This window comes from Scardinius erythrophthalmus (genome assembly GCF_964197995.2).
Source record: "Scardinius erythrophthalmus genome assembly, chromosome: 21".
In the NCBI taxonomy this organism is placed as follows: domain Eukaryota; kingdom Metazoa; phylum Chordata; class Actinopteri; order Cypriniformes; family Leuciscidae; genus Scardinius; species Scardinius erythrophthalmus.
Window position 1 is genome coordinate 20235710 of NC_138241.1, and position 13356 is coordinate 20249065.

At 35.0% G+C, this 13356-nt stretch overlaps 1 protein-coding gene across 1 annotated transcript; it reads left to right on the forward strand.

Moving 5' to 3' along the window:
• Positions 1–4040: 4040 nt before the first annotated feature.
• paox (polyamine oxidase) lies at positions 4041–12830 on the forward strand. The gene is made up of 7 exons (XM_081350854.1): positions 4041–4346; positions 9276–9768; positions 9898–10097; positions 11442–11697; positions 11778–11890; positions 12089–12243; positions 12389–12830. Exons 1-7 carry the CDS (start codon positions 4187–4189, stop codon positions 12533–12535), a joined length of 1524 nt encoding a protein of 507 aa, XP_081206980.1. The 5' UTR covers positions 4041–4186; the 3' UTR covers positions 12536–12830.
• Positions 12831–13356: the final 526 nt, after the last annotated feature.

Consider the following 13356-nt stretch of genomic DNA (forward strand, 5'->3'; position numbering starts at 1 on the left):
GTTTTTTATCAAATAAATGCAGCCTATGGTGAGCAAAAGATACTTCTTTTAAAAACATTAAAAAATCTTACTGACCCCAAACTTTTGAACGGTAGTGTATATATATTTATATATATATATATGTATTTTTTTTTAGACTAGAATATATATATGTATATATAACTCTATGCTAATGTCTCCTTAACTTGACTTATATATATATATATATATATATATATATATGGATATATTCCATTTAAAAAAAATATCATTGTACATCCAAATGTTCTTTCTAAAGTTTTTGGTCATTTTTAATGCACATTTTGTGAAAACAATAACTCAAAGACCAAAAAATCTGAGTGTCATGCATAAATGACAAAGTCCATTTAGGGGATACATATTTTCCGTGTAGCTTGCACTATTGTTCAGTACTGGCAGGCAGTATAATAGTCTTTGCCTGTGATGGAGATTGATGTTAGTAGGTTTTATAGAAGACAGGGGAAGCTGTACCTTTTCCAGAAAGTTTTGATAGTGATGGCAGTGCATCAGATAAAAAGGTTGTAGTAAGAAAGGAAGAAGATGAAGATCAAGGAGGATATTAGCAGTGAGGATGAGGTAGTATGTGATCCATACTAAAACCAGAGGTCAGATGCCATTGTCTAGGCCTCACAATACACTGACAACTGACACGCAGGAATGCTCCACAAATGATGACTAAGTTCAAAATTGAGTTAAGTTTGGAAAGTGTGGGGTACACAGAAAAAGAAGAGTCAAGTTTCACTTCAAGTTTATGACATTTTCACACTTGAGTTTCAAATGAAATGTAGCACAAGATGACATGGAATGCTTAAAGCTTTTCAATAATTTTTGGAACACTAAGACCTTAGAGTGAAAATTCATTTGAATGGGTGTGAAGTTTCAGGCAATTTGTCAAAAATAATTTAGAATAGGACAAAGTGAATTATAAATGACAGCACCCATTATATATATATAATGAAATCATAGCTAAGCTAGAAAAAAAATACTTTTATTATAATAAAAAACATTTTTTTCTAGCTATGCTATGATTTCATAATTAGTCTCATAGAGGTTTAAATTCTTGACTATTGTAATTTGTACTACACTATTATCTGAGGAAATCTATAGCCTTTTGTACGCCTTGTATAGACAATATTTTGTATGCTGTTTATCCTTTGTAACCTGCTGGTTAGCTAACGAACTGTTGCCAACATTTCACCATAGACAGTATATAAACATAGGACAAACGTGTAGCGGCGTAAAATTAAGATTTTACTGCCCCCTCCTGGCAAAAAAATAAAAAATAAATATCACGATTAATGAACGTTCTTCAAAAGAGAAAAATATATGGTAGAAATAGGGCTAAGGTTGTGCTCTAGTGGGACATAAGCACGCTCTCAAGAGATTTTGTTTTCATTAAAATATACATTTAAGTTTAAGACCTTTATTGACATTCACATTTCTGTAAATAAAAAAGTTGTAAATAAATGAAAACTTCAGCAACAAATCCTAATTAATAAAGCCCTAACAATCAATATTATTATTATAATCGAGAATATAAACTGTATAAACTAAACTTATTTAACAATAATTATGATTTTCCAAAGCATGATTTTTTTTCTTATGTGGCCCTTTCAAAATAATGTGTTTCTTTTTTATAGTTACAGAAACACACAGCGTTAGCATTCACCATGGTGAAATTAATGAATGAATAAAAACAATAAATATGCATATTGTACAATACCGGGAATGCTTTTTAAGGGAAAATATGGAGACTTTAAAAATAACAAAAAAAGAAATTAACAATTTCTTTACCAATAATATATATATATATATATATATATATATATATATATATATATATATATATATTATTGGTAAAGAAATTGTTAATTTCTTTTTTTGTTATATATATATATATATATATATATATATATATATATATATATATATATATATATATATATATATATATATATATATATATATATATACAGGGGCGGATCTAGAAAAATATTTATGGGGTGGCGAGAGGGGGGCAGGAATTTTTGAGGGGTGGCAAAATATGGCAGATGTATATATACTGAATTTAATCACAGTTAAATTGGCCATAACTTTTAATTTGTTGCTGCCAATAGGGATGGGTATCATTTGGTATTACTACTCTTACCAATACTCCTTATCGATCCGGTACTTTAACGGTATTCTTATCGGTTCTTTTTGTTATATTAAAAAAAAGGGGGAAAAAATTTTTTAGAACACAATTAATATTGTTTTATATTTTGAAATGTAAAATAAATATCTATAACAAAAGAAAAAGCAATGCTTTAACAAAACAAATAAAACATACGTTATGCAGAACTTGGGTGCTGGCTTTTGTGTTTTATATTCAGAAGACATAGGACACCAAAAACAAAGTACAAACACATGGTCAAACAAAAAAAAAAGTATACAATTAAACAAATATACAATATATCCATGTCTACTGACATTACTGTTCAGGAGTAATATGGGCTAAAAAGACAACTAATAAAGTCAGATTTAAAATAACACTGAATAGTTTATCATAGATAGATTAAAGCTTATATTATTCAAGAGCTGCGACTGATTTTCTCTTTGCCTTTTGTTATTTGATTCACATTAAAGGAGCAATCGTCAGCAGAATTATTAGACTGCTGCCTCTTTAAGACCAAATGCAGATCTAATCATTATTACGCATCATATTTTCTCCCATCTATTAACGCTCATACTTAATCCTATTGTATTTGTTATTTCCCCAGTTGTAACCTAGTTTCATTGCTGTGATATCTGAGAGGAATTGGATTTAATAGGACTGCTTAGCTAATCAAATGATCGATCTCCTAACTGGCACTGTATTGTGTGTTGTAGCTAACGTAACGTCGGCGTAACGGCGACCATCAGTAAATGTTATGAATACAAATGATATTTTACATTTTTTATTAAGCCGTTCTTGTCTTTACTAAAATAAAAATTAGGCTAATCAAAGGGAAGAGTGCTCTTACAAATTACGAGGGAGCGATTTGACCGCTGATTTTGGCTAACGTAATAGACTCGCTGTTTTTGCTGATGCTGAATCGTCTTTAGCATACAATACATTCATTACAAATGTAACTTTAAGTTAAACATGTATTTAAACTACACCTGGGGAAACTCACTTCACCTTCAGAGGCTCTGGGGCAGCTCAGTCTCTCCAGTCGGGTTGCAAGACACTGCATACTGCAGACAGATGCACTGCCCAGGCTGCCCTGCTGCCACTGGTGAAATTTCATTTTCGCGGGGGTCGCTGCCGTGCTAGTGATGGGTGAAACCATTGTGAGGGGGAGGGGATTCTAAATCGGCGATTTCTGTTTGAGAGGAGTTTGATGCGGGTCTCCTTGGCCTTCAACGTGTAGGCTATGAACATAAAATATACTTAAAAAATATTATCTGATTTATAAATGGGGTGGCAACAGGGGTGGCAAGACTGTATCCCAGGGGTGGCAGCTGCCACCCTTTGCCACCCCGTAGATCCAGTAGCACCTCAATGCAGTACACAAGATCCGGGGGGAGGAGTCGGATCTTGTATAAGGGGTGGAGATTTGTAGGTTTAGGGGTGGAGATGGGTAGGTTTAGGGGTGGGTTTAGGGATCAGGGGGTGGAGATTGGTAGGTTTAGGTATGTAAGGTGGGAGGAGTTGGATCTGGATCCGACTCCTCCCCGTGGATTTCATGCTCTGCATTGAGGACCATCTCCGTAGATCCGCCACTGTATATATATATATATATATATATATATATATATATATATATATATATCAGTAAAAAAAAAAAATTATACAAAGTATCAAGTGTTTCACGGAAATTAATCACTTCCGGTCTATAGTATATCATTTTTGTTCTGTGCAAAAAATGGAGAAAGGCGGCATTAAATTAGATTTGTTTGTAATAAAGTATCTAAAAGTAACTATTGAACTATTCAGGGCCCTCAGATTTCTTTGAGATTCTGGGACAAGCGTCGAGGTGACGTTGTCGTGGGTCAAGGGTTCACGTGAGTGGGGGAGGGGCGTTGAGCGCAAAACTGTCTGAGGAGCACACAATGCACAACACAGCACACACTTCCTTGCAGTCGTCGAATAGTTAGTTCACTTTAAGCCCTACATCCATCAAGGTGTCGTCGTGCACGAACAGATATGGCACTACGTTCAGCTCGTGATTCTCAAATATTTGTAATTGGATGCGGCATCTCTGGAATTGGTGCTGCTCAGAAACTCCTAAAACACGGTTTTCATAATGTTCACATCATAGAAGCGACTGCAAGAAGCGGTGGGAGAATACGAACGGGAAGACTGGGTATGTAACGTTACAGTAACGTTATGCTTTCAAATTTGAGAAAATATTTTTTCTGCAATCACTGTTGAGGACATTTTGCTTTTTGTAACTTGTCATCATCCTATCTAACGTTACCGTCTCTGAGACGGTAACGTTAGATAGGATGATGACAAGGCGTCTCTTATTATTTCTTGACACAGGTTCAGGAAACTGGGTTAGCATATTTTATTTATTAAACTTAGAATCTAATGGTGTATAATTATTACGATATTTACTCTTCACTATTCTGCAATTATGTATTTTGTAACTAACATGGAGCCACTGGATTCGTGGGAGGAGTTTCTAAAAAATATTTGTGTTCTGTATGTGCAGTGAAGCAGGTATTGGCAAAATCTCACCTGTTATAAGTCAATGTCTTCGCTTTCGCTTCGTTCGCTAGTTGAGTAAAGTGAGAAATATATTCACAAGAATACCTGCTTCACTGTACAGTACACAAATATTTTTAGAATCAAATTACATTAATTCACCAAAGGGATTATTTTACTATCCAAAGTATTTTTTTTTACAACAACTCCCTTACTGTACGTACAATTATCAAATATGTTTATGGAACACTTACTGTAATTCACCTAAGTGTTTTTCATGTTCCAAAGGTAGTACTTTCCTAGTGAACATACTGACTTACTACAGGTTAAATATTGCCAATACCTGCCTTACTGTAAATACAGTACATACATATGTTTATGAAAAAATACTTTAATTCATCTTAAGTGTTTTTTTCATATTCCAAATGTTATAGCATGTTCCTAGTGATCACTCTACTCAATTCATTTTGATAAATGTATTAGGTAAAAGTAGGTATTAGAACTGCTGTTCCTAGTACTACAAAACATTTCGTTCATTGATTAAAAAACTGTAAAGATTTTAGCTCAATCATATTTTCAACATTATAAATAAGCAACACCCTTATAGTAATGATTCAAGTAAAGTTTTTGTCATCAAGTCCTGAAGGAGTGGATTCTGGAATCCACAGCTGCTTCAGTGTAGCCTATATCTAATGAGTGATTATAATCAAGGTATATTTTTCCTTCTAAATATCAAATGAGTTGAATGACTTCTCTAGGCTAATGAGATTTTACTTTGTCATAGAAATTACCAGTGTGATTATCGAAAATGTTATTTCATGTATTCTCTAATGTCTGTATTTGCTATCTGAGAGGTGACTGAAGGGTCTGGCCCGTGCCAGGAATGCAGTAAGTTAACAGTGCTTGCTCATTTTGCCCGGCTTCCAGAAATGAAGTATGGACTTTTTAAACGTGTCACTACATCCGTCTGCTTTTCTAGGGTCCCCTTACAGCTATGGTCACAGTGGTCATTGAAATCTATAGTTTGAGTGACCATTTCTTTGTTAAAGTCTTTACAGTTAGATTTAAAGTGTCCTCTCCTTGAGAGAAAGAACATTTTATCTTGATGTTTTGAGAAGACTCTCCTGTTTAGCGTTAAAGCCTGGTCAAATCCAACCTTGAAAAAGATGTGTGTGTGTTAGTAATCTTGGTTACAGGTTGAAGAGTTGTTGTTCTGGACATGTTGGCGCCCAGCAACCCAGATCTGTGACCTGGAAGGTCACGACGTGCCTAAATTCAGGGTCCGAGTGTCAGCTGCATAATCATTCAGGGTCCGAGTGTCAGCTGCGTAATCGATGGAGATATGTTTCAGTCTATCTGTTTATGTGTGGAAAATGTGTGTTTATCTATTTATTAGCCATTCAGAATCATTCAACCTGAAGTAATGACGTAGCTTAGACCTTGGTGAAGGGCATAACTGCTGTGATCTTTGTAAGCGGGGCGGCCTATGAACTCCTTGTGAGTCTTGAAGCTGACTTCTGCCTGATGAAAATGCAAACTATCTTCAGTAAAATTTTCTTTAATTTATTATAATTCTGACTCTTCTCTTAAATTGACTGAACTTCTAACTCCTGGTCTTAATTAATCATATGTGGTCCTTGGCTCTTTAACTGTAAGTCCAAAAATACAGATATACAGTGGTAATCTATATTGCAACAAGGACAATAAAGCAGAGGTTTTTGCAGATATTCTTTAATGACACAAAGTTTAGCCAACTTATCAAGAACTCTTAATGTAAGACATTACAATTTTAAAAGTGGTGTTTGTTTCCACAGGATTACACAGTGAGCACAACCATTGGGCTTCTTTTCCAGGTAGCTTGTCTGGTGATAGTCCAATGCCGGTATAGCACCATCTTTTGCACTGTTCACATTGGTAAACATGACAAGGACTAATTATGTAATAAACCATTAACAGTTATGTGTGTTAACCAAATACATTATGCAATGAATAAATATTAAATAATTTTAATATGTTAAATTGCTTAAATATGTGTTTACACAAAGTAGTCCTGACTGAAAACACTTGAAAAAACTGAAAAATATATTTTCATTCAAACACACACATTTGTTTTACTTCAATTTTTATTTTATCGTCACTTCAATAAAATAAATTAATAGGAAAGTAAAAAGTACTTGACAAAACAATCAGTTAAAGGGTTTATGATAATAAGAACTACTTGAACCAATTTTCCTCAGAGAGGATCAACAACAACAAAATTATAAAGAGGTGATATTGAAATATTACTGTATCCACGAGGTATTAATTACAACTTTTATGTATAATCCCAGTGGTATTCTATGAACAATCAGAAAGATAATACAAATAAAACAGTGTTCACATCAACAATGATTTTCTATGTTACTTTTGGTTGAATTCGATGTTGAATTTGGAGGGGGGAGAAAGGAGGGGGCATAAACATTTGATTATTGTACATACAGTAAGGGAGGTATATTCAAAATGTCACCTGTAGTAAGTCAGTCTATTCACTAGGAAAGTACTACAACCTTTGGAACATGAAAAAACACTTTAGGTGAACTACAGTAATTTTTTCATAAAAATATTTGTGTACTGTACTTACAGTAAGCGAGGTATTGGCAAAATTTCATTCATAATAAGTCTGGTCACTATGAACATACTAAAAACATTTGGAAGAAGGAAAACCCCTTTTGGTAAATTCCTTTAATTTTTCATAAAAAAATATTTGTTTACTGTACATACAGTAAGGGTGGGATTGTCAAAATCTCACCTGTAGTAAGTCAGTCTGGTCACTAGAAACATACTACAACCTTTGGAACTTGAAAAAAATCCCTTTGGTGAATTACTGTAAGTTTTCCATAAAAAAAATATGTGTGTACTGTACGCACAGACGGTCCCTAAAGCAGCCTAGGTGAATATGCAGCAAATATCAAACTAAATTTACCCCACTTGGCAACTTTACTTTTTAGGAAAACTTGACTATGTTTGTGTGACATGGCGCTGTCCATGTACTGTATGTGGAACTGAAGGTCCTACATGTTCCTACCTGCACCTTAGTTTAACTTTTCAGTGTTACCCAAGTTAAACACTTAAATTTTACTAAGCACTCTCCAAAGAACACACTACACCATGGGGATTGGCATATTTATTGCATTTTGTTGACTGAAATGCAGCAATATATAAACCTCGAAAATCTTATATGGTGGAACATACAGCTCCAAAAATTTGGTAAATGTGCACTGTTGCTGCAGTACATGAAGTGCACTAGTTGAGTAAAGTTGGCAATAAATTCACAGATTCGAACTTCATGGATCAATAACTCGTGAGCTAAACATTGTTACTATACAAATAACATTGTTTTAGTAATTTTCCTTAAAACGAGCTTTCCTTCGCAGTAGACAAAACACATTGATCTCTATATGCGCAGGCGGCTGAGAGACAGATCTGAAGGGACCAATCAGTAACAGTCAAAAACACACTATAGTGTCACCAAATTCAGTTCACACATAACTGCTGTCCTGATGGTTATACTACAACACTTATTTTGGGGAAAATTGTCTTTTTGCATTATTTTTATGATTTGTTATTATGAAAAATATTCAAAAACTTCACTGTAATTCTCTGTATTGTTGCCACATTCAGATCACACATTGTTATACAATTATACAATTGTATCGCTTTTATCCAAAACAAAGTGTTGTTATATAACCAGCAGGACAGCAGTGATGTGTGATCTGAATTTGGCAACAATAAAGATAATTAGAGTGAAACTTTTGAATATTTTGTTATGCAGACGGTCCCTTCGGATCTGTCTCTCAGCAGTCTCAGTAGACTCAGTAGATATCAATGTATTTTGTTCACTGCGAAGGAAAGTTCGTTTTGAGGAAAATTAGGTTGGTAGCTGCTTGTGTATATTACTACGATTTGAAAAGAGGTGTTATTTGTGTAGTAACAATGTTTAGTTCACAAGTTATTGAATGCGTAAGTCCGAATGTGCGAATATAAAACCAACTTTACCTAAGTTGCAAACATTGGCACGTTGACCTTAAATCTAGTTTTTCAAATAGCCGTTAATAAGTAAACCCAATAAAACCACACTGGAAATGAATACTCTCAGGCAAGGGTCAATTATATAATAAAGTACATTTTAACTGAAAGGTTGAATTCAGTTAAAAATGAAATGTTCTGAAAACAATTTTTTTTTTCTCTAAATGTCAGTTTGGGGCAAGCTGTTACACGTGTTGTAAATGTTACAAATTGACACAATTTAATAACTACAATATTTCTTGGCCACAAATTAAAAAAACTTTACCTTTAATGTTTTTGCTTGTTTCATGTGTTGTTTCATATTATAATTGTTTTAATGTTTACATTATGCTGAAAAGACGTTCAGGTTTCATTGTGACAACTTTTTCTATTTAATGTGACAAAATGTTTCACTACTGAGGCACAAGAGGTGTATTCAATTCAGTCGATTTTTTGTTGCCTAGACTTGAATATACCCTGAGAAAAATCTCCATTATGTAGATCACATTTATTTGTATCACATTTATTTCTTTTGTTCAAGGTGATAACATTGTAGAGATTGGCGCCAACTGGATCCATGGCCCATCGAAGGAAAACCCAGTGTTTCGTTTGGCATGTGACTACCAGCTCCTTGACAAAGAATCAATGTCTGAAGAAAACCAGGCCATTGACATTGGTGGTCATCCATTGTTTGTTCCCAACTGGTTTACCAGTTCAGGTCGGAAACTGGGGCCTGAGACGATGATGCCAGTGGTGGAGTTTTTCATGAACTTACTGGAAAGGAGCCAGCAGTTCCATGACAGCGGTGGAGAACCTCTGCCGAGTGTTGGGGAGTTTGTGAAGGCAGAGGCTGAACGGCTGGCCCCGGAGGAGTGGAAGGAGGACCAGGGTAACACTGCGATAAGAATGGCCATGATAAGCACACTGCTTAAGCTGGAGTGCGGTGTCAGTGGAACACACACAATGGATGATGTTGGCTTGGGAGCCTTTGGCATGTATAAGACTCTTCCAGGACTGGACTGCACTTTCCCAGAGTGAGTGATCAGAGTCTCAGAGCCTTGTACATTTTTGAATCAAGTGTCTCAATTTATCCAATTGCAACAATTATTTCCTAAATCGTTTAAAGTTTTCTAAATGTGTTCATGCACTCTTTTTCCACCTAGAGGTTATGAAGGTTTAATTGATCACATGTTGAAGGAACTTCCCAATGACATAGTTTTGTACAACAAGCCAGTGAAGTGCATTCATTGGAACTACACCAAGAATGGACCAGACACTAAAGGAATGCTGTTCCCCATTATGATTGAATGTGTTAATGGAGAGACATTTGCAGCAGACCATGTAATTGTCACCATCCCACTGGGTACGTACAGTACATTCAGCTTCAGCATGACTTGTTGGTATAGTATAGCTATGTATGGTAAGTGTTAGTTAAAGGGTTAGTTCACCCAAAAATGAAAATTATGTCATTAATGACTCACCCTCATGTCGTTCCAAGCCCGTAAGACCTCCGTTTATCTTCGGAACACAGTTTAAGATATTTTAGATTTAGTCCGAGAGCTTTCTGTCCCTCCATTGAAAATGTATATACGGTATACTGTCCATGTCCAGAAAGCTAATAAAGACAACATCAAAGTAGTCCATGTGACTACAGTGGCTCAATCTTAAGTTTATCAAGCGATAAGAATACTTTTTGTGCGCAAAAAGTAAACAAAAATAACGACTTTATTCCACTATTCATTTCCTTCTCTCTGGGCCTCGAGTGAGTTCACGTAGTGTAATAGCGCAGCGCTTCTGTGTTGTATGTCACACGTAGGCTCACTATTGGCCGACGCTGGTCATGTGTGTGATGCGTGTGACGTACAACACAGAAGCGCTGCGCTATTACACTACTGGAGGGACTAAAAAAGCTCTCGGACTAAATCTAAAATATCTTAAACTGTTCTGAAGATGAACGGAGGTCTTACGGGCTTGGAACGACATGAGGGTGAGTCATTAATGACATAATTTTCATTTTTGGGTGAACTAACCCTTTAACCCAAAAATGAAAATTATCCCATAATTTACTCAGCCTCAAACCATCCTAGGTGTATATGAATTTCTTCTTTCAGCCAAACACAATTCAAATACAAAAAATGTATATATATCCTGGCTCTTCTTAACACTGTTTTATTAACTCCTTGGAGCTGTATGGATTAATTTTATGATGGATGGATGCACTTTTTTGGGCTCCCAAATCTAAGTTACCATTCACTCCTATTATAAAGCTAGGAAGAGCCGAGATATTTTGTGTCATATACACCTAGGATGGCTTGAGGGTGAGTAAATTATGGGATTTTTGGGTGAACTAACCCTTTAACAATTTGCATCTAACACTCATTTGTATTCTACTAAAATAGCATAATCTATTCGTCTTAATCTGAACTGCTTTTGAAAGTAATCCTCTGAGAACAAATTAAAAGTACTGCCTTTATTTTTGTGTGATTTACAAAGTCAGATTATTGGTTCTCTTATTTTTAGTCACTTGAAAACCTTGTTTTAATATAGGTTAATATAAATAATTGTCTTTTTATTATAAAGTTTTATTCTTTATATTATATGATTTTCATTTTATTATGAAAAAAAATAAATAATTTTCATAATGTTTATAAATACTTATAACTTTCTGCAAGGCTTATAACAAATCTGATGTGTTGTCCCATTACAGGATACCTGAAGAAGCACCAGAACACTTTTTTAAGCCCTTCTCTTCCACTGCACAAATTGCATTCCATCCAGAGAATGGGCTTTGGGACCAACAACAAGATCTTTCTTGAGTTTGAGCAGCCTTTCTGGGATGAAGACTGTGAGTGGATCTTTCTCGTATGGGAGGACGAGACCCATCTTACTGATGTTGTTTCAGATGTAAAGATGTCCTGGGTTAGAAAATTGAGTGGGTTCACTGTGCTGAAGCCCACAGAGAGGTAGACATAATCTTGGAATTTGCTTCTATACTGCCATTTAAACCATTATGAATATGATTTTCTGATGTGGCGTTGTGCAGATATGGACACGTGCTCTGTGGATGGATTGCAGGGCGGGAATCTGAGTACATGGAAACTCTGTCTGAATTTGAAGTGCTGCACAGTGTCACACAGCTCCTTCGCTTATTTACTGGTAAACTAATTTTTTTTTTTTTACAGGTTGTCCAAAAGTCTGAGACCACATGCAAAATGTTGAATTAAAAATAAAATGTAATACTTGTAAATTTACTGATTTTTAAAAAGAAAATAAGTACATTTGTGACATTGAAGTACATTAAAATAACTATAAATACAAAAACCAGCTTGTTAAGTCTTTTATAACACTTTTCAGGAAATCCAACTATTACACCAAGGAAGCTTTTAAGATCTCAGTGGTTCCATGAGCCCTATTCCTGTGGATCTTACACCTATGCGGCCAAAGGTTGCTCAGAATATGACATAGATAACCTTGCTGAACCCTTGCCGCTGAAAGGCTCAAATTCTAAGGTTTGTCAATGTTTAGCCAAACAGCTATACTACATTCTTCTGAGTTATATGCTGTAGGCAGATTTTTTTTCCTTTCCTCTTAAACTTGCTTTAAATGACTTAATTGATAATATCTTATAACATGAATGACACTTTGTTTTTGCAGCCTTTGCAGGTGTTATTTGCAGGAGAAGCCACACAAAGGTCTTTCTTCTCTACAGTGCATGGAGCACTCCTAAGTGGCTGGAGAGAAGCAGAACGTCTTATATCTCACTACACTCCTGCCTCTGGGTCATTCTCATCTAAACTGTGAAAAGGATTGGATTGGAAGGATTGACACAAGTCATTTTCATTAAAACCGAGGGATTATGTGCCTTAAATAGGGAATAGAAGGAAAATTAATGTAATTGATTTAACTGAATTATTTAAAGCATCATGAATGCACTGCATGACACATTAAGATTTTGTCAGCTCGTTCAACAAATGATGATTTGTGTGTGTCAAAATTACAACTAATTTCTCTCTGAATTCCTTTACTTTGCACAAATGTTAATTGTTTTTTGTGATCTGAAAATATTTTTATATTAAACAAATTTTCTAATACTTCACGAAGCGTGTGTTTGTTTTGTGTTTCATAGTTTAAAAAATGACGAGGTTAAAAACAAACTAAGCTTACCTGGTTAAATTTCCCTTAGAAATGGTGCTATGGTCATGTTAGATCATCAAAATTGTTCAGATCATATCTGGATTATTTCAGGGTTTATATTTTTCAAAACAATCTCAAATGTTCTGATTTCATCATGCCATTTGTAGTTTACTGTAATGTATTGAATCATTAAAATACAGCCAGTATAGGTTAGTAAATCTAATAATTGCAGTATAGTTGCCTGAACCCTGGACCATGGTAGAAGCTGTCCCTGAAATCATGATTATCATTGCTCAGATGAAAATTATTTTCCAGTGTTAAAGTTAAGCATAGACTGCATTGTCACATTTTAGAGACGGCTGCTTTGGATTGTGAGGTACCCAAGCAATTATATTTAGTATGTAAGTGTGTCTCCAATCACAGTCAAAAACCTTCTTGAGATGGGCCTAGATAAAGGAAGAAAACTTCTTAACTAGTATCCCTACTAT